Source organism: Callospermophilus lateralis, chromosome 5, assembly GCF_048772815.1.
Source record: "Callospermophilus lateralis isolate mCalLat2 chromosome 5, mCalLat2.hap1, whole genome shotgun sequence".
Lineage (NCBI taxonomy): Eukaryota > Metazoa > Chordata > Mammalia > Rodentia > Sciuridae > Callospermophilus > Callospermophilus lateralis.
In genome coordinates, this window is record NC_135309.1 from 97,791,559 (window position 1) to 97,815,340 (window position 23,782).

General features: G+C 36.0%; 1 protein-coding gene and 1 non-coding gene across 2 annotated transcripts; both read right to left on the reverse strand.

Moving 5' to 3' along the window:
• Positions 1-20,668: 20,668 nt before the first annotated feature.
• Positions 20,669-23,068, reverse strand: Cox7c (cytochrome c oxidase subunit 7C). The gene is made up of 3 exons (XM_076857055.2): positions 22,909-23,068; positions 21,937-22,080; positions 20,669-20,768 (listed from the first exon to the last, which is right to left on the reverse strand). The coding sequence occupies exons 1-2, from the start codon at positions 22,981-22,983 to the stop codon at positions 21,964-21,966; spliced, it is 192 nt and encodes a 63-aa protein (XP_076713170.1). The 5' UTR covers positions 22,984-23,068; the 3' UTR covers positions 20,669-20,768; positions 21,937-21,963.
• On the reverse strand, positions 20,864-20,926 carry LOC143400576 (small nucleolar RNA Z39). Its single transcript, XR_013091488.1, has one exon. It is a non-coding gene; the product is annotated as a small nucleolar RNA Z39 (small nucleolar RNA).
• Positions 23,069-23,782: the final 714 nt, after the last annotated feature.

Consider the following 23,782-nt stretch of genomic DNA (forward strand, 5'->3'; position numbering starts at 1 on the left):
TTGTTTTTACTTATTTATTATTTTATGCGGTGCTGAGGATCAAACCCAATGCCTCACGTGTGCAAGGCAAGCGCTCTGCCACTGAGCCACAGCCCCAGCCAAGTTTGATTTAAATCAAACTTTCTATTCTAATTTTATGTACATATCTGTATTCCAAAATTTATATTCTTAGAAAAATATGCACTTAAAAATATCCCCCAGTTTTACATTTACACACACACAATCACATGATCAAATTTTAACACTGAACATGAGACTCCACTTGAAAACTGAAAACAGAACTTCAGATTTTCAGAGAATCAAAACTTAAATAAGGGATTAGGTCGTTCAATCAGTAAATTCTACAGGATGCCATACAATTGCTCCTTTTGTTCTTTCCACTTTTTCTAGTTACAGTGGTAAAACATTATCAGTGTCTGGAAAAGGGAGAGTCCCCCAGACTTTCTTCCTACCAGCTGGCTCAGCAGGACCTGACTATAGTCCTTTGAGATGCAAATGCCTCTTGAAGGCTCCAGACTCAGACTGAAGGCCTTGAATCCCTTTTCACTCTGTCTCTGCAAACACACCCTTCACCTGAAAACTCTGTTGTAGAAATTCTTGCTGATGGTCTAAGAACAATTATGCTATACGGAATTTTTGAGGGTCTCTGGAGAAACTTAGTTATGGCAAGAGTCTTCCGGGTTGGGGTGTCTTAGTTATGGCCTGCTTCATTATCACATGAGGTTGCAATTAAGCAACTGTTCTCCCTGGTTTCTTGTGATGGACATCCGATGTGGGAAAATTCAAATGGCTGGCAATTAAAACAGCTGAGGCTGCTTGAGCATCTTTCTCCAGCTCCATGTGACCCATGTTATCTTTCTTAGCGTGGCAAACTTCAGGTAGCCAGGTTCCGTGTTTTGCATGTATGTGTCCCTCCAGAATTCATATGCTGGAACTTAAACTCCAAGGTGATAGTAATAGAGGTAGGCCTTTAGGAGGTAATTATGTCCTGAGGGCTTTGCTCTCATGGGGTGATTAGATCCCTTATAAGAGGGCTTCAAAGAACTAGCTGGATTTTTTGCCTTTCCATATCTTCTGCCATATGAAACCACAGCATTTCTCTTTTTTTGCTCCCTTCTCCATGTGGGGACATGCTTCAAAGGACACAATCTTCAAACCAGAGAGTAACTGTCACTGAATTTGCTGTCATTTTGATCTTGAAGTTCTCCAGAACTATCATAAATACATTTCTGTTCTTTTAAAAATCACTCTCAGGTATTTTGTTATATCAGGAATGGACTAAGATATCAGCTTTCTTACATACTAACACAGGATTCTCAAAGTGTTTGTCTTGAGAAAGTCAACTAGAATCACATCATACTGAGGACTTTACTTTCTACTATTGTATGTGTTCCTAAGTCCCTTTGTGGTCAATGGTCACTCAGCTACCTCACGGGGGAAGGGGGGGGCTAGAGACTTTGGGAGCTGGTGAGAGAACTCAGTTCGTCGTCATCCAGTAGCTCAATTTATTTTTGGAATGCACACAATTGTTATAGGGTTTGAGTGGGGAGTGCCTGCCAATCACACATAAGTACCTTAACATCTATAAGCCAATCATCTTATGCCTAATGTAACCGCACTTTGAGGAAGCACTAAATATTGCTGTCATGATGGAAGGCAGTATGGAAGGGTCTTTGTCCCTAAGAGAGGGGGGATATGACTTGGGGTGCCGCAGTCTGGCTGGGCACAAAATCACGAGCCACTCAAGCAGAAACAAACTTTATTTTTTGAAACTGCTGCCAATGCCCCGTACACGCCCGGGAAGATTGCCAATCGATGCACGCAGCGTTCTCCTCGATCCCAAGAGGAAGTTCCTCCTCCGGAATTCCCTCCTACCGCACTTCCCCAACCAATGGGAACTCTCCAGGAGTCCCGTAGCAGACCAAGGTGAACATCAGGAGTCTGATATCCATATGAATGCAAATCTTAACATAATCATATCATCTCAATGGCTTGTTGGCATCACCTTTCAACCAAAAATGTCATGCATCATATTACTTGGCTGTGGCTCTTAGCATCTCCCCCCTTCTGTTTAATTAAGCAACAAGCAATGTGGCTAGGAACTGTGCCTGTTAGGTTTGTCCAATTCAACATATGGTTCTTACCCGTCATTGGATGAACTTTAGGCGTCAGCCTCCTGTCTTAGGTTGATACCACTGCAATTGGATCATACCCGTCACTGACTACCGGTCCAGCATATAGCCATACTTGTGGATAGGCCTATGCACCAGTGGGGGGGTGAGGTTCTTTGCCTCACCTCTGTTGGCCCCCAAATTTGGCCTTGGTGCCGGTGGGGGGATAAGGTTCTTTGCCTCACCTCTGTTGGCCCCCAAAATTAGACCATCACTAGTAGAAGGGAGGAGGATACAGAAATGCCATGACACCAAGCCAATTGACGGCTCCTAGGAAAAATTGCATCACTGGTGACACATCAGCAAAGATACGCCAGCAGTACCATAATTCGCTGCATCAACAGATAGATCACAATGTGGGGGGTTATATTCCCTGAAGCATTCGATTCTCGGTTTCCTGACCTGGTAGTCTGGTAGCTTGGCAATGCTGACCACAAGTGCTGAGGATGTGGTTTCACAGATGGCTCGCTAGGGCAGAGTGCAGGTGTTCCTGTCAGACCTGTATGAACATAGGTTTTCCTAGCACTCCAGGCTGCTCATAGCTGCTAGCTGTGAACCGAAAGTTATTCCAACATACCACATTATTAAAAAAGCAACAATTGCCACTCAGCTTCAAGAGGGAAGGAAAACAAATGTCAATATCATATTGTAAGAATGTGGTATAGGGTATACATTGGTATATCCAAATTTGGATAATAGAATCTGCACCCACAAGAGAATGGTGAAAAGTATACTCAGATTTTTTTCCTATACAATGATATTTAGGACAATTATATGAGAAGTTTAAACATGCCAAGTGAGAAACTGTCACTGCCGTAGTAGAAAGATTTCCTTCTGTTTAATGAAAATAGACTTGCAGGTGGCAACTTTCCATATTTTATTGTATCCACCTTATGTATATCTTGAATTCTTATGCACCTTCATTTTTTAACAGGTATTTATTGAGTGCATACTCTATGGTAAGCAGTATATAGAATCATGAGGATTACATGATAGACAAGTGCTCTCACTCTGCTCTGTATAGATGCACACACAGAATTGTGTTTTCTAATAGCTTATATTGAGACAAATGAGCAGCAGATTTGATTTCTGAATAGGAGTCCATAAAAAGCTAAGTGCTGTATGACTCTGATAAGAAATCAAATTGGATAGTACCATTCTGAATTCAAAGGAGGGAAGGTAATATAAAGTGGGGCTACCATGTGTGTATGTGTGACTTCAAAACTGGTTCTGAAGTAATCTAAAGAAAGGAGTTTATAAAAGGAAAAACGGTTTTGACTAGGGAAGCAGTACTAGAAAATATAATTTGTTCAGCTCTCCAAAGGAACTTATTGGAAAGAACATATTCATTTAATTATGTGATTAGGTGTTTGTTGTATGTGTACAGATTTTTTGTTTTATTAGAACTTTTTTTGAAAAGCAAAACAATGTCTCCTACATTGTCAGAAAAAATTATTAAAAGTATTTTTTTAAAATCTGAAGTCAAAGACATCATTTAGGCTTGATATTCTGGTGTATGATCTACACAAATGAAAGCTATAAAATTTCTGTGTTTATAGAGACTTTAAAAACCATCAAGTTCCCAAGCTTCTTCCATGTTTTAATACATTCCACAAAAATGTCCCCACCACATTTGTCTAGGTTCTCCTTAAGTAACTCCAATGAGAGGATATAGTGTTGCTACGTGTACCCAGCGATATGGTACTTTCTTTTTTAAATTAATTTTTTAATTTATATATGACAGTGGAATGCATTACAATTCTTATTACACATATAGAGCACAACTTTTCATCTCTCTGCTTGTATACAAAGTATATTCTCACCAATTTGTGTCTTCATACATGTACTTTGGATAATGTCCATCACATTCCACATCATTTCTAATCCATGCCCCCTCCCTTCCCTTCTCACCCCTCTGCTCTATCTAGAGTTTGTCTATTCTTCCCATGCTCCCCTCCCTATCCCACTATGAATCAGCCTCCTTATATCATCGAAAACATTCAGGATTTGTTTTTGGGGATTGGCTAACTTCACTTAGCATTATCTTCTCTAACTCCATCCATTTACCTGCAAATACCATGATTTTATTCTCTTTCATTGCTGGATAATATTCCATTGTGTATATATGCCACATTTTTTTTTTTTAGATTGTGGATAATTTTTTTATTTCTTAACCTTTAGTTCTAACCAAATATAAATTTCCACCATTTAACATGTCATTCTAATAAAAAACTTCAATTTATTTAATGTGAGTATATTTTATATAATGTTTTATAATCTGCTTTTTGCTTTGTAATGTTTTGAACAACCAATAAAAAAAATTAAAAATCTCAAAAACCAAAAAACTCCTGGAAACATATTCTATATGTGGAATGTTTAAGGTATATTATGTTATGCCACATTTTTTAATCCATTTTCTATTGAAGGCATCTAGATTGGTTCCAAAATTTAGCTATTGTGAATTGTGCTGCTACAAACATTGATGTGGCTGTGTCCTTGTAGTATGTTGTTTTTAAGTCCTTTTGTTATAGACCGAGGAGAGGGATAGCTGGGTCAAATGGTAGTTTCATTCTCAATTTTCCAAGAAATTTATATACTGCTTTCCATATTGGCTGCACCAATTTGCAGACCTACCAGAAGTCTATGAGTGCACCTTATTCCTCACATTCTAACCAACACTTATTGTTTTTTGTGTTCTTAATAGCTGCCATTCTGACTGGACTGAGATGAAGTCTTAGAGTAGTCTTCATTTGCATTTCTTTAATTACTAGCGATGATGAACATTTTTTCATATATTTGTTTATTGATTGTATATCATCTTCTGAGAAGTGTCTGATCAGGTCATTGGCCCATTTATTGATTGGGTTATTTGATTTTTGGTGCTTAGCTTTTTGAGTTCTTTATATACCCTAGAGATTAGTGCTCTATCTGATGTGTGAGGGGTAAAGATTTGATTCCAAGATGTAGGCTTCTTATTCACCTCAGAGATTGTTTCTTTGCTCAAAAGAAACTTTTTTATCTTGAGTCCATCCCATTTATTGATTCTTGACTTTAATTCTTGCACCAAAAGAGTCTTATTAAGGAAGTTGGGGCCTAATCCCACATGATGGAGATTAGGGCCTACTTTTGCTTCTATTAGATGCAGGTTCTCTGGTTTAATTCCTAGGTCCTTGATACATTTTGAGTTGAGTTTTGTGCATGGTGAGAGATAGGGGTTTAATTTCATTCTGTTGCATATGGATTTCCAGTTTTCCCAGCATCATTTATTAAAGAGGCTATCTTTCCTACTATGAATCTTTTTGATACCTTTGTCAAATATAAGATAATTAAAGATAATTAAGATAATTGTACTTTTGTGGGTTAGTCTCTGTGTCCTCTATTCTGTACCATTGGTCTACCAGTTTGTTTTGGTGCCAGTACCATGCTGTTTTTGTTACCATTGCTCTGTTGTGTATTTTAAGGTCTGGTATAGTGATGCCACCTGCTTCACTCTTCCTGCTAAGGATTGCTTTAGCTAGTCTGGGTCTCTAATTTTTCCAGATGAATTTCATGACTCTTTCTATTTCTATAAGGAATGTGATTGGGATTTTGATTTCAACCTCTTTTCAAATATAGTCAATTTTCATTACTCATTGATTCTATTTTTGTGAATCTTTTGGGCTAAATATTTATTTGTAACCTCCAAATCAATACTCACTGCCCCTTCAGTCATTCAGAGACATGAGAAAAGTGGCAAAAATTTTAGGTTGTGCTATGTACATATTCCCAGCTGGGGAACAGGTGAAGTTTTGCCTTCTTTTTTTCAAATTTTATACTGTAAAATACTCTCCTTGTTGTGATCTGGTTAGTGCCAGGTTTATTTTCTTTTTTCAGTTTTTAATTAATTAATTAATTAATTATTTGGTGATCTCACTGTTCAAAATGGCCCCCAAACTTAGTAATGAAGTGCTATTTGTGTTCCTATTTCAGGAAGGCTATGGTATTCCTTGTAGGAAAAATATATTTGTTAGATAGGCTTTGCTCAGGCATGAGATATAGTACTGTGTGTCATGAGTTCAATGATAGTGATAAACAATACACATTAAATAAGCTTTCTTTAAACAGAAACACTAATAAAAACAAGATTATATATTGATCAATTGCCAAAAATATTATGAACTGGGGCTTACAGGAACCTAATCCTATAATGGCCCTAGGAGTAATAATTCAAAATTTACTAATTCAGTCTTTTCCAGCAACATTATAGAACATAACTGAATAATGAGAACTGATGCACAAACAAGCATATTACAAATGCCCACTATGAGGGAGTGCTGAGTTTTCCCGATCTTTGCATATTTTCACTGTCTCAAATGGTATTTTTGAAGTTTTGATTATGTCTCACTCTAGAGATAATGAATTTTCATGTGTCATTTGTAATTTCTACTGAGAAAAACATCAAATAATTGAAAATCATGTTATATATGATCATCAGGTCTAGCAACCAGAATCCTACTGTACTTTTCTTCTGTCAAAAACTACGTTTGAAAATATAGACACTGCAATCAGTAAAAATGAAAACTCATAGAACTATGGAACTAAAAAAGAAGACAAAACCATATTTACCTTGGGTAGGGAATAAGCAGCAACATGCTAGAGAAGGATGATAGGAGCAAAACTTACAGGTACCTTATTCCCAAAGTTTTGAATGCATATGAGACGTTCCAGGTCTCAGGCAGACTTGGCAGTACATTTCTCACAGTAAAAATAAGCACATGGGTTTCTGTTGCCCTATCCCTTACCCCTAAACAGCAAAATTAAAGCCAAGTCAATTGTCTTATCATATGTTGCTTAGGAAACATGATTTCTATATTCTTTTATATAAGAAGCAAATCCTTCCCTCCTGAAAGGGTCTTCTCCTTACTCCAACCCTTTGATAGGTAAATAAAATCTCTCCAGGAGCCAGATAATGTGTGTCTCAGTTTTTAAGGCCTAATTATCAAGAGAGAGTTTGCAGTTGTGAAACTTTTTCCCTTTTTGTCACATAAATCCTGATGGACATAGCACTCTGTTTTCCTGGTACTTCAGAGCTTAGCTTAAGGACCTAGCTCAGGCTCCATTTGATCACCTCAGTTGATAAAAAAAGAGTTTATTATTTTTTCAGATCATGGAATTAAATAGGCAAATGATAATAGTACTCATTGTGAAAATATTTCTGAGTGAAGTAAGAACAAATGTTCTCTAACTTTACGGCATATATAGTTCTGTGGCTTGGGAACCTAGAGCTTTGTGTAGGTGAAATGAGAAACCCAAAGAAATTTTATTATTCCACCCTAACCACGGTCTAGGCTTACATAATTAATAAAAGGGTAAGAGTCAGGCTAATTTTAAAAGTTCACTCAAATGAAGATAGTGAAAGATGAACCTGAAACAGCCTGCATGTATGTTTTTGAGAACTAAGAATATCATGGTAAGGATTTGATATTGTGTTACTCAATAACCTTATAAGGACTTTGTAGGCTTGTTATTCTAAAGTGCTTATGTATTAATCTGAGTGTGTGTGTGTGTGTGTGTGTGTGTGTGTGTGTATTTTATACACACATATATATGTATACATATATATATAATTATGTATGTAATATATACATATATATTTGATATATTCAAAGTAAGTGAGGCTCGAGCAATTGTAAAAAATTTGTTAATAGGAAAAGAAACTTTCTGAAATAAATGTGAATGAGCCATCATCTCTAAGAAAAGGCTGGAGACTCGGACTTTCAACAACTGGCCCAGAATGTGTGTTAAGGAAATAAATGTGTCTGAGGCTTGGCCTCTGCTGACATCTTTACTATACTTAATGATGATCTCTAGCAGTTGTCATTCAAACTGACTTAATATATTAAACCTGGTATCCTAAACACCAAAATAAATGTGAAATTTTTCCTTTTAAAGGCTAACGTAAAGCTCTCAAATTGAGGATGTTTTACTTCATTAAGTGAAATTAAATGGCAATCTAAATATCAGCTGTGAAATCTTTCTAAATGTAAATTCTAATCTGGGTTTCAAGAGGGATCTGAGATTCTCTAGAGGAACCAAGATTTTATGAAAATAAATCTTTGCTGTATCATGTATGAAAGATTCCTCCTTCTGTAAACAGAAAGCCTAGAAGAACATAAAATAACATGAACTTTATCCATGGATTTAGTCTTTTCTTCTTAAATTCAGCTCATCAACAGAGCCACAGAGGTCTACCTTTAAAACCCTAACAGTTTGGCTTGATATTAGACTTGCTGATGAAAATAATGATTCTTCTCTTCCTTAAAATCCATATCCTCAAAAATTGAGGTAAATAAATGATGACTGTATTTGTTTTATCAATTGTGCATATCATTGTGGCATTTCAGATGATGTTTGTTTTTTTCCTCACCTGTAATTTAGTTTGACATCTGGGAATGAATATCTGAAGCATGACTAGTTATAATTTTCCAGCTCTTAATAGTGGTATAATTAAAGTATTTGTAGGCATTGTATATTTAATTGACGTGTAAACAATATGCTCTTGGATGATAAGCACATGCTAATTTCCATATCAAAAATTTAAAGTAAATAAGCAGCTTTTTGCTTTGTAATTCTTTTGATAGGTCCTCTTTCAATGGTTTAACTTAATTTTTTTCTTCTCTTAACTATGTTATCAGTATAGGTTTTGTTCCAAACAAGAGCATTTATCATATTCTTGATAAGGACTCAAATGCTAAGTGATATGTTGAAAACTGGGTAGAAGGCAAATTCAAATAATTTAGAAAGCAAAAATAGAGAAAGGGGAGACTACTAGAAGTTTTAGAGGCACAAATAAAAGAAACTATTTGCAAAATAAATACTTATTTTGGAGGAGAATGGTAGAGTCTACAGTATCCTTTACCCACCCAATGTAGGGATTAAGAGCTTCTGTGGCAGGAGCCAGGCCCACCTTCAAGTGCCCATATGTATTTAATAGGTATGTGTCATTGCACATGCCAGTACATTCTCTTAACCACATTCTTAACATGTAAAATGGGGAGAAGTATCTTTGGTTTCTCTCTTGCCTTTGCTCCTTAATATTTAATTTGACAGAAAACCCCTGTGAGAAAATTCTTTTAGTTCTACTTTCAAAACACCAAATGGTTAATTTTATGAGTCAGCTTGACTAGGTCCTGTGTTGCCCAGATACTTCGGTAAACATTATTTCTAGGCAGTATGTGAGAGGGTGTTTCTTGATTATACACTTGAACCAGTAGACTGAATCAAGCAGATTCCCTGTCTGGTGTGGGTTGGCCTCTCCAATCTATTGAAGTAGAATGAAAAGCTATGTGAGGAAGATTTCTTTCTCTCTGCCTTTATGAGAGGGAGAATGTAGTTCTTCTCCTACTTTTGGACTCAGACTCTGACTGGTGCACATACTATTGGCTCTTCTAGTTTTCATGTATATCCCTGGTATCTCATGAATCAGATGAATATGAACTCTATTCATTTTTGTTTAAGGCCTCTTTATCTTTCCTCTAAATACTTTTCTTCTTCACCTCTTGCTGCCAGTCTTGCTCCCTTCATTCTCAATTCAGTAGCCATAGTGAACTTTTTAAAATTTAAGTCGGATTGTGTCTCTCCTTCCTTTAGTCCTCTAGTGACTCTCCTTCTCATTCAGAGTAAAAGTCAAGATTCTTATAGAGGCTTAACAAGGCTCTACTTGATCCAGCCCCCGGTGACTTCTTTCTTAGTAGGCACTATTCACTATTTCATTGCCCAGCTCCAACCAGTCTGATCTATTTGTTGTTGCTTGAGCCAGATAGGCAAACTTCTACTTAAGAATACTTTTCTCCCAGGTACCTTTAGCTTTTGATTAAGTATTAACTTCTCAAGTAGGTCTACCTTGACACTCTATTTAAAATTGCAACCTACTCCTCTCTACCTAACTCCCTTTATTTCCATCTCTAGTTTTCTCCCATTGAACAATTACTGATATAATGTATTATGTTTATTGTTTACTATCTTTCTCCCTTTAGCATGTAAACAAAAGCAGGGATTTTGGTCTGTGCACTTATGTATATCAAGCACTTGGAACAGTGTATTAAAACTAGTGGGTGCCCAAAATGTATTTCTTAAATGAATGAATTACAAGTTCTTATGCCATGGTTTCTCTTAGAAGTTAAATTTAATACGGCCACTATATTCTTGCTAGATATTTCTAAGCTTTCCTTTTCTAAAATGTCATCAGTTCTCCCTGTATTCTCAACTACCAAAGGAATAAAACATAAAAGATACAATGTAACAATAGTTTAAAGAATATTAAATAGGTTATATTTTTCTTTTTCATTAATATTTTGTTCATTTTGAGACCTAGGGTCCTGAACCATAGACATATTCAAAGTTTCTTTAGATGCAATATTGCTAATCCTTTGTAGAACCTACTGCTAAGAGAGTACCCTGAAGACTTTCCTCCTTAGAAACACTAAGCACATCACATGCATGTGTACACATGCACACAATCAGGAACCAAAGCCAGTTTAAGATCAGAAATAGCACTAATAGGTGATGAAATATAGTGTAATATACTCCAGTGTTTCCATCTCAGTAAACAGAGTAACAGTTTAATCAACTGAATGATATATAGAGAAAATATTAATATCTATACTATGGTTAAGGATACATTAAATACTATGAGAAAGTCCAAAATTTAGTTATTTCTTCATGAATATTAGTTGATTTTGAATAATAAAGCCAGGTATGTTGTACTTGGTATCAGAATTCTTCCATGTTTTTCAAATATTTTCTCTGATTATAATAAAAAAGCATATTTTTTATAACTTAATTTTTTCAATGAGTTTTCCTCCTGAGAAGGTAAGTGCAGATTATTATGTATATACCAACATGTTATCATTTTCATTTATAATATGGTCATCTGTGATTTTGATTACCCCACATAAATGAAATGGCAAAATTGAATATTTAAATCTGAAGGTAATCTATGGATACAAGAAATCATCATATTGCTGATGATCCCTAATGAGTACATGAAATGGCTCACATAATCTTCCTCTCAGTTTCAGACCATAGTCTCTTTTCTCCAGAAGAATCTCAATGTATCCATAAGATCAAAAATCCATGAACTTTCTTACTTATTCTCTTGAAAGACTGTGATATGTATGTGTACATGTATATCGATATATAAACATAAACAAACATGTGTGTGTGTGTGTGTGTGTGAATGAGACAGAGACAGAGACAGACACCAGCTGGCCAGGCTGGCAATTAAAAACACACACACACACACACACACACACACACACACACACACACAAACACAGAAATGCCTTTTTGGGGGGTCAGGGATGGCTCTGAGACCTCAGGTTTCAGCTCCAACTGGAAGGCAAGGGGAACAAGGGAGGCAAGAGGCAAGAGAGAGAGAGAGCACACCCCAAACCCCTGTATTTATTTAGGAGAAAGATATTTGAAAGAAAGTTCTACCTAAATAAGGCAAGGGATTGGGTTTCAAAGGGTGGAGTCTTGCTTGGTGATGTCTTGTGGTCAGCAGATTGACTGACATCTTGGACAACCATATCCATCTCAGGTAGTGTGTGGGAGAAAAGGCACACATGCTACACACATGCTACACATAGCCCTAGAAGCACGTAAGGCCGACCAGTCCCCTCATATGCTCAAATGTGCATAGCTCACACACAGCCAGCCCATGCACGATGTGTGTGTGCGTGTGTGTGTGCGTACTTCAGTTTTTTGTTTGTTTTAGTAGCAGAAACTGAACCCAGGGTGCTTTACCCACTGGACCATATCCCCAACCCTTTTTATTTTTTGAGACAAGGTCTCACTAAGTTGCTTAGGTCCTTGCTAAGTTGCTGAGACTAACTTTGAATGTGCTGTCCTCCTGCCTCAGCCTTCTGAGGTACTGGGATTAGAGCATGAACTTCAGTACCTGGCTGTACTTTAGTCTTTTAAAGTGTCTATGGGGGCAAATTGAGGCTATTTGTAAATAAGTATATTTATAGTTCTATAATCATGTAATTGTAACAAATGTTGCTAAAAATGATCTTGAAATTATCCAACCTTGCTTCTATTCCTTTTTAACCAAAATTTTTGTTTCTCATAGGTTATATTTTGACAGTTGAATCAGCCTTTTTTAGCAAACTCGTTGAGGTTGTTGTTTGGGAAGTTTTTCACATTTGCAAATTTATGATTGATTTGACTCCAGAGCACTGAGGTCCAAAGTTTATCTTAATGTAAGACTCCTTTTAACAATATGCTATTTTGGAGTCACTCATCATTACTTACAAACTGTACAAAAGAGGTTGTCATAACAACCAGAGCTTGGTTGCTTAGTGTTCCAAATTTTGAGATTGCATTTATATACATAAATAATAGCATATCTTGGCATTGCTTTAAACCACCTATAACATAAATAAAATGCTTACTTTGAATATTAAAGAGGATTGCTCAAGGAATTTCATGTCTATTCAATTCTCTTTCTGTACATATTTGTCTATACATTTAATGTATATGTAAATGTATTCTCTATATCTGTGGAACCCACCTTTCCCCCATCTCTCTAATCCAAAATATTGTCACAGGTATATTAGGTTTCCTTCTCCCTTGTCCTTTTGGGTCTCTTTCCTAGCATTTATCATATTTTAATTTATATTCATTTTATGTGGGTGAGCATCTGTTTGTATCCTAGGTTTCTGCACTCCAGAGAGGGAATATCATCTTATTTCTCTTAATGTTTCTCCCAAAGAACACTATCATACTTAAACATAAGAATTGAACAGTTATTGGGTGGAATGAATACGTCTTTGTCAAGAAACTTCTTAGGCAGGGCATGTACAATTTTGGACTGACAGTCACTGCTTTGATGGAGTACTAACATCCTATGTACATATGCAAATGGGCTGCCTTCAACTTTAGAGTTCAACATTCATCTTATTAAGTATTAAAATAAGCTCTCTGTAGAGTACTGCCTCTTACTGTCATTTGATTAACTGCACCATGAAGTTATTTTATAATGTCAGAGAAAGTGCTAAGTATTCAAGACATCAAAAGACTTTATCACAGGTTTTAGAATGTAGAGGCATTTAGATTTTAAAACCAGAATGAAGACAACTGTGGATAGAGAACCTAAACATTTCACATCAGCCAATCTCTTTAGAGAATTTTTTATTCTCATTTTTTTTCTTAGATACAATAGAAAGATTCAGCTTCTGTATTTTGTATATACTACAGAATCTATTAAAGTGTACAGATATAACAAGCTCATTACTAAAATGGGACATTTAAGGGGAACAGGAAGCAGCATTTTCCTGCATCTTTTTTCTAATTATGTCTTATATTGAATATTCAACTTTTACACTTTCAGTGTTCTAACCCTAACTGAACCCTCATATCCTCATTCACAGATTACCTTTTACTAGTTATTCCTTTTTCTTATAGTCACTCTTTTTATTAGATCATCAGACAGGTAGTTCACATGTAATATTGCTCTTGTCACTTACATGGTTGAATAGTATGGGGCTATAATCCACCATTAGTCCTGGACCTTAAATTGTTATATCAACAACTTTCCCTCACTGTTACCACACACATATCTATCCTAGTTTCATTTAAGGAATCAATTCAGCCAATGGTCTCTCCATACTCTAGAATAGTCTTATCTTTGCTAATATCTTCAGCAGTGCTCATATTTTATACTTGCAATGCTGTTTTCTTCAATTCACTTCCACAAGAATGTACTGAGTTCTTAGCTACTTAACAAAGACTGTTAGACACTGCCCACAGGCTTCAAGGATATTTCAATCTTTTAGTGTTTGTCACTCCCTTTTTGATTTCCCCTACATACTACCTAAGATTCTTCAGGGGGAGGGGGTAACATCCTATCTGAAGTTGCTCATTCTTTTATTCCACATTTTTTTTACTCCATATTCCACAGTTCCTCATCTGTACCACACTGTTTTTAAATTCTTAGGTCAGATTTTCTTTAGGAAATGCTTTGACAATGTTAGCAGTGATGCGAATATTCACATTTCCTAAGATAACATCATTTGATAGATGATGATAAGACATCTTTATGCTCAGAAACATTTACATATAAAAGTTATATATAGGGCTAGGGCTGTAGCTCAGTGGCAATGCTTGCCTATCACGTGTGAGGTACTGAGTTTGATCCTTAGCAAACAATAAACATAACAATAAACAAATAAAGGCATTCTGTCCATCTATAACTAAAAAAATTATTTTTAAATTATATATTATATGAAGTTCTAGAAAAGACTAAAATAATCTATGGTGAAACAATCAGAAGAGTTGCTGCTTCTAGGAGATGAGAATAAGGGGATTGACTGGGAGGGGACATGAGGGACCTTTCTGGGGCTAGGGTAATGTTCTATGTTTTAATGGGCATTGCATTACACAGGTGTATGCATTTGTCTAAACTCATTAAACAGTAGCTTAAGATGTGCATTTCATGTATAGAAACTTTACTTTTCTATGTTTTTTTTTTTTTTTTTTTAATGTCTGGGGGAATCTCATACTTTTTCTTCAGGTCCTTTAGTAAATTTTCAGGCAAACACCTTATTAAACCTTGACTGTTTGAGGAGGCTAATTAATTAGGTTTCTTACTTCTCTTTTGTCATGGTAAAATACTTTATAATCAATTGGTTTCTTTAACTAATGCAATACTTTTTGTTTTGATGGGGAAAAACTTGATTTTATGACCCTCTTTTTGTTTTTACAAGTAGTTTAGTCCTCTCTTGCTTCCTTTATTCTTCCTTTACCACCAAGCCTCCAAGGGTACACTCTCCCTAACACTTGATATACTTGGAAATAGTGGCACTCTGAAACTTCTGTCTTGGGTTCTGCTCATTTTCAAGCTTATTCTTTCAACTTCCCAATAGTAGTGCTCTGTACTACAAGATCTCAAGTTGATTGTCAGTATTTTCTACTCTGAGTGGCACTTGGTCTTTTAGAGGGATTTTATCTATATTTTATCATTCCCATCCTTCCTCTACCTCTGCTTAAGACTTCATTTGTGTATAGGCTCTTAACATGATTTTGCTGAACTCAACATTTTTATTTTCCTATTTATAGGTAATTTAAAATATTTCCTGGTTTCATTAAAGGCCCGGATTATGTGTTAATTTGTTTTTCATTACTATCAATATCGTTTTTTGGAGGACATGAGGTTTAGGAAGTTCTCTTTTTTTCCATGACCTAGAAATATTCATAATTCCCTTTAAAAAAAAAACAGAACATTAATATTAAATCCCACAATGGCAAACAGTGCAGGCCAGCATATATAACATGGCATAATATATATACTTTGCTGATAATATTAAACAAATTAGATTTCAGATGTAAGCCTGATAAATTTATCAGTATATTGGCATTTAACTGATCAACTTCTGTTCTATGGGTGTGGCCTTTTCTCAGATCTGGGAAAACTGGGAGGAGACAGTAAATTTTAGTAGGTATAATTTAAAAATTCAAATTTGAAATGACTATACAGGAATAAACATAAAGTTGCATTATTTTCCAATGTACAAAAGCCAATGAGCAAGGGATCAAGTGTACTCTGGCATGGTGCCCTGTCCACCCAGAAAAAGGTACTTGTTTTTACAATTTTTAGAAAGGGGTTCAATAAGTGAATGGGATAAATAGAATGAGAAATGAGAGATAAGGCAGAAATTTCTGATATGTACTTACTCAAAATTGCACTTTGAAAGCTCAAAGTTATCTATCCTCCTTCATTCTGGCACCTCACCATACATGGGAAGTGGTGAAGACATCTTTCCTTCCTGAGTGAGGCTTGTTTTGTACCTAAACATGGATATACAAAATATCCATGTGTATAAGTGTAGGTAGATTATTTTAAATCTAAAGAGTCTTCGGGGACTATTTGGTTGACACATAATTCTTCAATTGAATAATCAAAGATGTAGAGAAGTTAATATTTCCCCCCCCCAAAAAAAATCAGAGATTTAAAACAATGAAAGTTTCTTGTTCACTCCATATATTTGATAAGAGGCTATACTTACTATATTGTCTGTTAAAGACTCAGGCTTGACTGCACAGAGGAAGGGAAATTGGTGAATGTTATCCTGGCTTTTCAAACCTTCAACATAGGAGCTGAGTGCAGTGGTACACATTTGTAATCCCAGGCTCTGGAAGTTGAGGCAGGAGGACCACAAGATTAAAGCCAGTCTCAGCAATTTAGCAAGGCCCTAAGCTATTTAGTGAGACTCTGTCTCAAAAAATAAAAAGGGATGGGGGTGTGGCTTAGTGGTTAAGTACCCTGGGTTGTCTCTGGTACCCTAGTGGTAAGGGCCCCCCAGTTCAATCCCTAGTATCAAAACAGAGCAAAACAAAAAATAAAAAAAGCAAGCCTTCAACATAGGTGTGTAGCACATTATCACTTCTGCTTTTTTTCACTTGTAAAAACAGAGAGGATAGTTAGAGTCCTGACATGTCCACAAAACCATAATTGTCATATTTATGAAAAGCCCTAATGACTACTAAATCAGATTAGTGCATGTTCCTGATTGCTTGTACCCATATTCAAATATGGGTTCAAGAACTTTCTCCAAAATCTACCAAGTATTTGAATGATACACTTCTTAAAAAAATCTCCATGTGCTAATGTAGATACATAGAAACTGGCTTACTTCTTTTTGGGCAATAAAATTACCAGTTATGAGAACAAAATATCACTTGATAATATATGAAAAATTTAAAAAGGTTTGACGCACACAGAGTTTAAATCATATAAAATTTTTTATTATAGAGGATTTCTAAAGGAATTCTTTCAGACTATTTTAGAAAGGAGATTTAGGGTGAAAAACAGGCTGAGAAAGAGGGATGGCCCTAAATTTCTGATTTCTACCTATTCTTACAATTAAAAAAATTTTCCTAATTCTTTCAAGTGGGCACTTCTCAAAATGCTGGTCTGAAACCAAAGTGCTACTGCCAGAATGAAATCAAGTTTTTTTTTTTTTTCCATCAAGGAAGTTTGTGTGAAGAAAAATAAAATTAGATGGACTAAATAAACAGCATGGTCAGAGACAGTTGAGTTAAATTTAAGCACAGATTTCTAATCTTACCTAGTTTTTTTTTTAACAATTCACATTTGGTCAGAGACCCTAATTTAGCCAATTTCCTGGGGAAAAAATTTTGTTCATAGAACATTGAAATATACATAGGATTAGGATTTGCTCTTTTTAGGTAATAACATACTGGTTTCAATAATCCTTTCAATAAATGTCCAGTAAATTATAGATGCAGGATATATGAATAAGTAAAGGCCTCTCTAATCTCAGAAAGGTAACAAGACAGTATGAGAAACTGGCAAGAAAAGTTAATTCTGGTACATGTTTAAGTTAATTACCGAGCTGTAAAAAGATATTGGAGACTTACATGTAGTGTGATAGGGATAATGGGGAGAAATAAGCAGGGACAACCCTTACAGAAAAGATGGCATCCAGTCTAAATTAAGATATGGCGCATAAAATTTATATTTTATTTGGCCAGTGTGAGGCTGATACTGTAGGGGCATTACTGAAGGCCATCATTTAGGCTGGAGTTTTACTCTGGAAAATATCTGCATTTTAGCACCATCAGCTCTGGCACCACTTTTAAACATTTAAGTCTGATGTGCCTGCTGGCAGCAACAAGTAATTAGAAATACCATCTCTACTCAGAATGGCTTTGGAATCAACTTGAAGGATTCAATCACATCCACTTTATTTCCTCTACTTCACCTGTATTTTAATTGTTCAATACTCTTTAGCAAGAACTGAAAAAAAATTTAACTTCTTTTTAGATTTTCACAACTACTCTAGGTTGTTGTGACTCTTATTTGAAATATGAGCAAATTGTGAAAGAGATTGAAGAGTTGTCAAGCCAGGTTTTAAATCCAAGCAAGTCTTAACCGTGAGCCCACATTCTTAACCTCCATTTTATTCACTCTAGCAACGTGCGGGACTTTTTCTTTTTCTCCTTCAGGTGGTTATAGCTTAATTATGTAAAATATGTATATATATAGTGGCTTCTCTTGAAAACCAATTGTGGGTTGTAACCATATTCCTATTCAATAGTCTAGAGTCAGAGAAGAACCTGCAAAAAGCCCAGCTAGTTTATATGGTCTTCCTTACACTGGGTTTATCCAGTGGAGTTTCCAGGATAATATGAATGTTTTGAGCACTGTGAATTTTGCAAATTCAAGCTCTGTTGGCTTAATTTTGTAAAAACCAGTGTAGTGAAATATTAGAAAAATGAATTCAAGTCAGCACTTTAAAAACCCAGTTTCTATTAAAATATCAGATTATAAAAATGAACTAGTCATTGCTATGTGAAATTGTTACAACTTGGCAAGTTCAAACATTTGTTCAGACATTATTCTGGCCATTTCTGTGAAGACATTTTTTGAATAATACCATTTAGACTTGTGAAAATCTGATTATTGTCTGGGTTAAGTATACCATTCACTGAAGGTCTTAAAGCACTGACTGACCACCACGCCATGAATTCTGCCATCAGTCTGCCCTTGGGTTCTTCTCTGCACCTCCAGCTTACAGGTATATCCAATTAGATTTTGGACTCACTAATCCCCTACAATTCCCTAATTGATTCCTTAAAACGGGTTTCTCTATAAATGCACGGTATGGATTATTTCTCTGGAGAACCCTAATTTACAAACTAAACAGTTGCTTGGTCTCTTTTTTGATTTTTGTACTTTGGCACTTAGAACCAGTCTGTTGAAACCCTTGTATGACAATAGGGCAATCTGTTTCTATTCTAGGACAGCCAGAAAATTTTCTCAAGAATATCCCTCAAATAATTGTCTACCTAGACCTACTATCAAATATGCTTCCTTGTTCCCTAATTTAAGCCATAAGATTGTATTCACTTAGGATTTATCAGAAATTAAAATATTTTATATAGCTCATTGAATTCCAAAACAATCTCAAGAGGTAAACTCTATTCCCAAGAAAACTGAGACAGCTAAATTTAAAATTTTTTTGGCAAAGATTTGAACCCAAAGTTCAAAGTCATTTTATGAACCCTACACTTTTGCTTTCATTTTTTTCAAAGATAGAAAACCTGGGCTGGGGTTGTGGCTCAATGGTAGAGAACTTGCCTAGCATGTGTGAGGCACTGAGTTAGATTCTTAGCACCTCATATAAAATAAAATAAATAAAAAGTCCATCACAAATATATGTGTGTGTGTGTGCATATATATATAAAATCTCCAAATATGATTTTAAAAAAAGGGAAACTTTTCATATTCCACAGAAAAACTCAGTAAGGTTGAGAATGGATTCATCATTGGGCAATAAAAAGCCATGAAATATAAATGCAAGGAATTCTGGGGCAAAGTTATATAGATTAAAGCTGCATCCTTATTTATGCAGTTGCCAGATGGCTATGAAAGAAGCTAACAGTATCCCTAGCACATAAAATGAGAGAAAAAAGAAAAGGTTCTACCAAATAAGTAGTTTCATAGTGGGGCCCTATAGGAAATCTAATATTATGAGGATTAGTCTAGGTAGCTATTTTGCTCTATGAAGAAATGCAGAATCAGTTAAGATTAATTTTAAGAATCAAAAAATATAGTTTTATGAGGATGTTGTTTTTTAAATGGCTTAAAAACACAGCAGCACCCTCTAACCCAAATATCTGAAAGCCAAACAAGACTACCAGTTTGCAATCTTTTTACAGTATTCTTCTCTAACACCAATGGTATTTGAATAGTGAACAAATCAGGATTAAAATGTTCAGTAGCTAATTACTGTCCCTTGTCAACTACAAAATCATAGAAACTAAGTTACATTTTAAGTGGTAAGCAGCATTTCATTACTTGTAAATTGGACTCACTGATGAAATTACTAATCAGAGTCATCTTACTTCATTTCTAGGATATATTATACAGCTTCTGAGTAATCTGGAAATATTTCCTCCATTATGTCTTATATGTTGTTACATTTCATTTTAAGTATTTTACTTTTATTCAATAAGTACAATTATCAAGACTAAAATTTAAGTTTTAGGTCTAGAAAAAAAATTAAGTTCTCAACTTCTTAACCAATCAGAACTTTTATCTGTACACACTGTTTTTTCTCATGATCAACTATGCCTCATTAAAAAAAATAATTAAATTGTTACAATCAAGGTCAAATTTTGGTTACACTTTTATGACATAAGTAACCAAAAGGCCATTATCCGGGATAAAAAAAAAAAAATTAAACTAAACCTGATAATTTAAGAGTATGGCAATAGGTTTTATTTTTTTGCTGGTACTTGGGATCAAACCCAGGGGCCTCACATGGCAGGCAAGCACTCTTCCATTAAGTCACATCTCCAGACTTAAACAGCTATCATACATAGTTCTTGACTTTAAAAAAAAAAAAAAAAAAAGTACTTGGGAATTACTGAAATAATAAGCACACACCATATTATCACATTTCCTATTTCAGAGAAGAGGCATTAAGTATTCATGTCATTAGTTTATTTACAAACATCTAGTATGCTATGAATCCAAGAGTTTGATTCATTTTTCAGAGATTGCACCTCTTAAAACAGTCTTCGTATCTGCAAAATAAAAACAAAAATTAATGGCATCAGAAAATACCACTCATTTTATAGAAGTTGAGTAGTTATCATTAATATATTGTCCATCAGTCTGGTACATCAGAAAGCGTTTACAGTATCATGACTTCATTCATACTGATTTGCTTCATCATATGCACCAAAACTTCTTATATTAGTAATCTGGGTAAATTATTCCCCATCTGAATTATAGACTTTCCTTTCTAAGGTATATTTTGAAATTTACACCCCACAGAGCTTCCCAAAATATTACTTTGGGAAACTCTATTCACAATTATGCTAAATAAATCGTTTATTCACATACAGGCAATCTGCAAACCTACCAATACGTGTAAGACTTCTTTGTGCGAGTAGTAACACATATTCTGTTAATGAAACTTCTCAACTTTGGCACCAATGGCTTTTTACCTTAGGAAATCAAAAACATCCCCTATACACAGCAATATGCTCCACTGTGGTGCAAAATCATTCTCACTGGAAAATCATCGAACGTATTTTCTCAGGATGTAGGAACTGATTAGGCACAGATTTATCACTGCAAAAATATCTGGGAATGATACAAATTCAAGGAGTACTAGAAGTATTTTATCTCCTGGGGTTTTTTTTTAATATATTAAATCAACTTTGCAAGGCTAGATTTTAAGAAAAAGGAGTACAATGACCATTTTATAAAAGGAAATAAAGAGACATGTTCTAAGCCATTTATTTTAGTAAAAGTACTAGAGAGAATATCATCAATCAGTTTTTAGAACTGTACCTGATTTAAAGCACAAGCTCTGGAATAAGACTGCCTGGGTAAAATTTCCAGATCACAGTCACTAGCTATGGAATCTTGGGCAACATGACATCTTTGTGTCTCAGATGAGGTTACTATCACCAACCTAACAGGTTTGCTGGGGAACAGCATGAGATTATCCATATCAAGTGTATTCAATAAACTGGCCACTATTTATCAAAGAAATATTTTTTATAGGCTTATGAACCTGCCTCCACTGGTATGACATCTATACTTAACTTCAGGGATCAGTCCTACAATGTATTTGTCTATGGGCTCTTTTTTTTTTTTTTTTTTTTTTTTTTTGGTGTGGGGAATGGGTACAGTATAAAATACAAAGGACTGCTTTAGAAAGATCAATAATCCATTAATTACCTGTTATGTGGATGAATTAGAACGTCCTTACTTCTTAAGCAGTTGGTGTCTTACTATGAAGAAAGGGGCAGCAAATCCTGATCCAAAGTATAAGGTCATCATAACCAGTAAGCGCCACTTGTTTTCCACTGAAAATGGCAAATTCTGTTGGGAAAGAAAACAAGCAACCAAAGTAAAACTGCAAATCATCTGATTTTATAGGTCAAAATACACAAGGAATGAGAAGTGTGAGTGTGCACATGTAGTCTTACATAATCAGGTGTATAAGTTAACACCAAAAGGTAATACATACTTGGCTTTTCTGAACACCTAGCAGTCATCTTAGGGACTCAAGGGTAAAAGTCACATTTTTATTTAATAAAATTCTCTACAAAGTAATTATTTCAGTAACAAAAAGCACTATTCTAGTTAACTGTTTATTACCAACCAGCCACCTGGTACACGGAAAAGTCAACTGCACTACAAAGTTTGATTTTTTAAAAACATGGCTATAACCTCCACATCCAGTCTCTGCCCTTTACTAGTAGGCCTCACGTAATCCTCCACGGTTGTTACTGCTAAGACACGACTTAAGCTCAATACACCTGAGACTAAAGCTAGTCTCAACCAGCGAGGGCAATTAGGTAAAGAAAACTTGTACAATACTCCAGGCCTTCATTACTCATCACTTTCCAATGACCTTCACTCCGGGTCCCATGCCTTTCCCAATTCGGCTTTAAGCCAGGGCACCTGCAGCGGCAGTCTTCCAGGCCTCCCAGATCTTGGCGGCAAAGGGGCTGACTGGGGAGACCAGGCCAGCTTGCGCGCTCTGCCTGCCCGTTCCTTTCTGCAGCTACGCGCTTGGGGTCCCAGCTTTCTCCAGGAGTTCCCAGCTTGCCATTTCCCTCTCCACAGCTCTTAGGCAGTCCTGGAGCAAGCGAGTGGCAGCCAAGTATTCCCTCCACCAACGAAGCCGGGCCCTTACACACTAACCTTCCCGGGACCCTCCTCATAGTGGCTCCGACGGACGACCGAAGTGGTGAACCGCCGAATGCTCTGTCCCAACATGGCGCTGCTGGGGCCTCAGCGAAGAGCGCAAAGACCGCAGACGGAAGAATAGGTTCACCCCGTCCGCTTCCCTCGACCTTGTTCCTCAGCGTGAAGAGAAGGAAAGGGATGTTGGGAAATGGGGCAGAGACTTCGGGAAACGGAAGAAAGCGGCGGGCTCCGAGGCTTATGGGAATTGTAGTTCAGTAGCACTCGGCGCCTTTTCGGCCTCGAAGGATTATGGGAAATGTGGTCTGGCGTGGGACTGCGGGAGTGAAATAACCTAGAGATTTCTTTAACAATGATGATTCATTCAGACCTTAGTCCTTTATATGAGTTCAGATCTGGGATTCTTGGGGACCTTTTCCATAACCTATTTTATCGAGTTAAGTGAATCACTTTCATCCATTGTGTCCAGTTTATGGAACAGGACTGTACTTTTCTGTAAACCTATCGCTTCTTTGTGTATGTGAATGTGATCTGCAATACTTTGCCAACATTGAGAGTTGTGTAATATGATTTTACGTGGAGAAAGTAAGCATAAAACCAAGTAACTAAACAACGGATTACACAAAAGATGTTAGAAAGCTGAGTTAGAGCTCTAGGAGATGGTTTTCTGAGAATATAGGGAACTGAATATAAGGAGAAGGATGGAGAACAGAAATTTCAAGGCAATATGTCGCAAGTGTGGAAGAAAAAGGCATCCTCTGATATCTGGAGCTAGCCTAGAGTTCCCCTGGGCTAGGAATTAGTGTATTCCTGCTGACAATATGCAGTTTCATAGGACATCAGCATAAGATAAGACCACTTATTGGTGGAT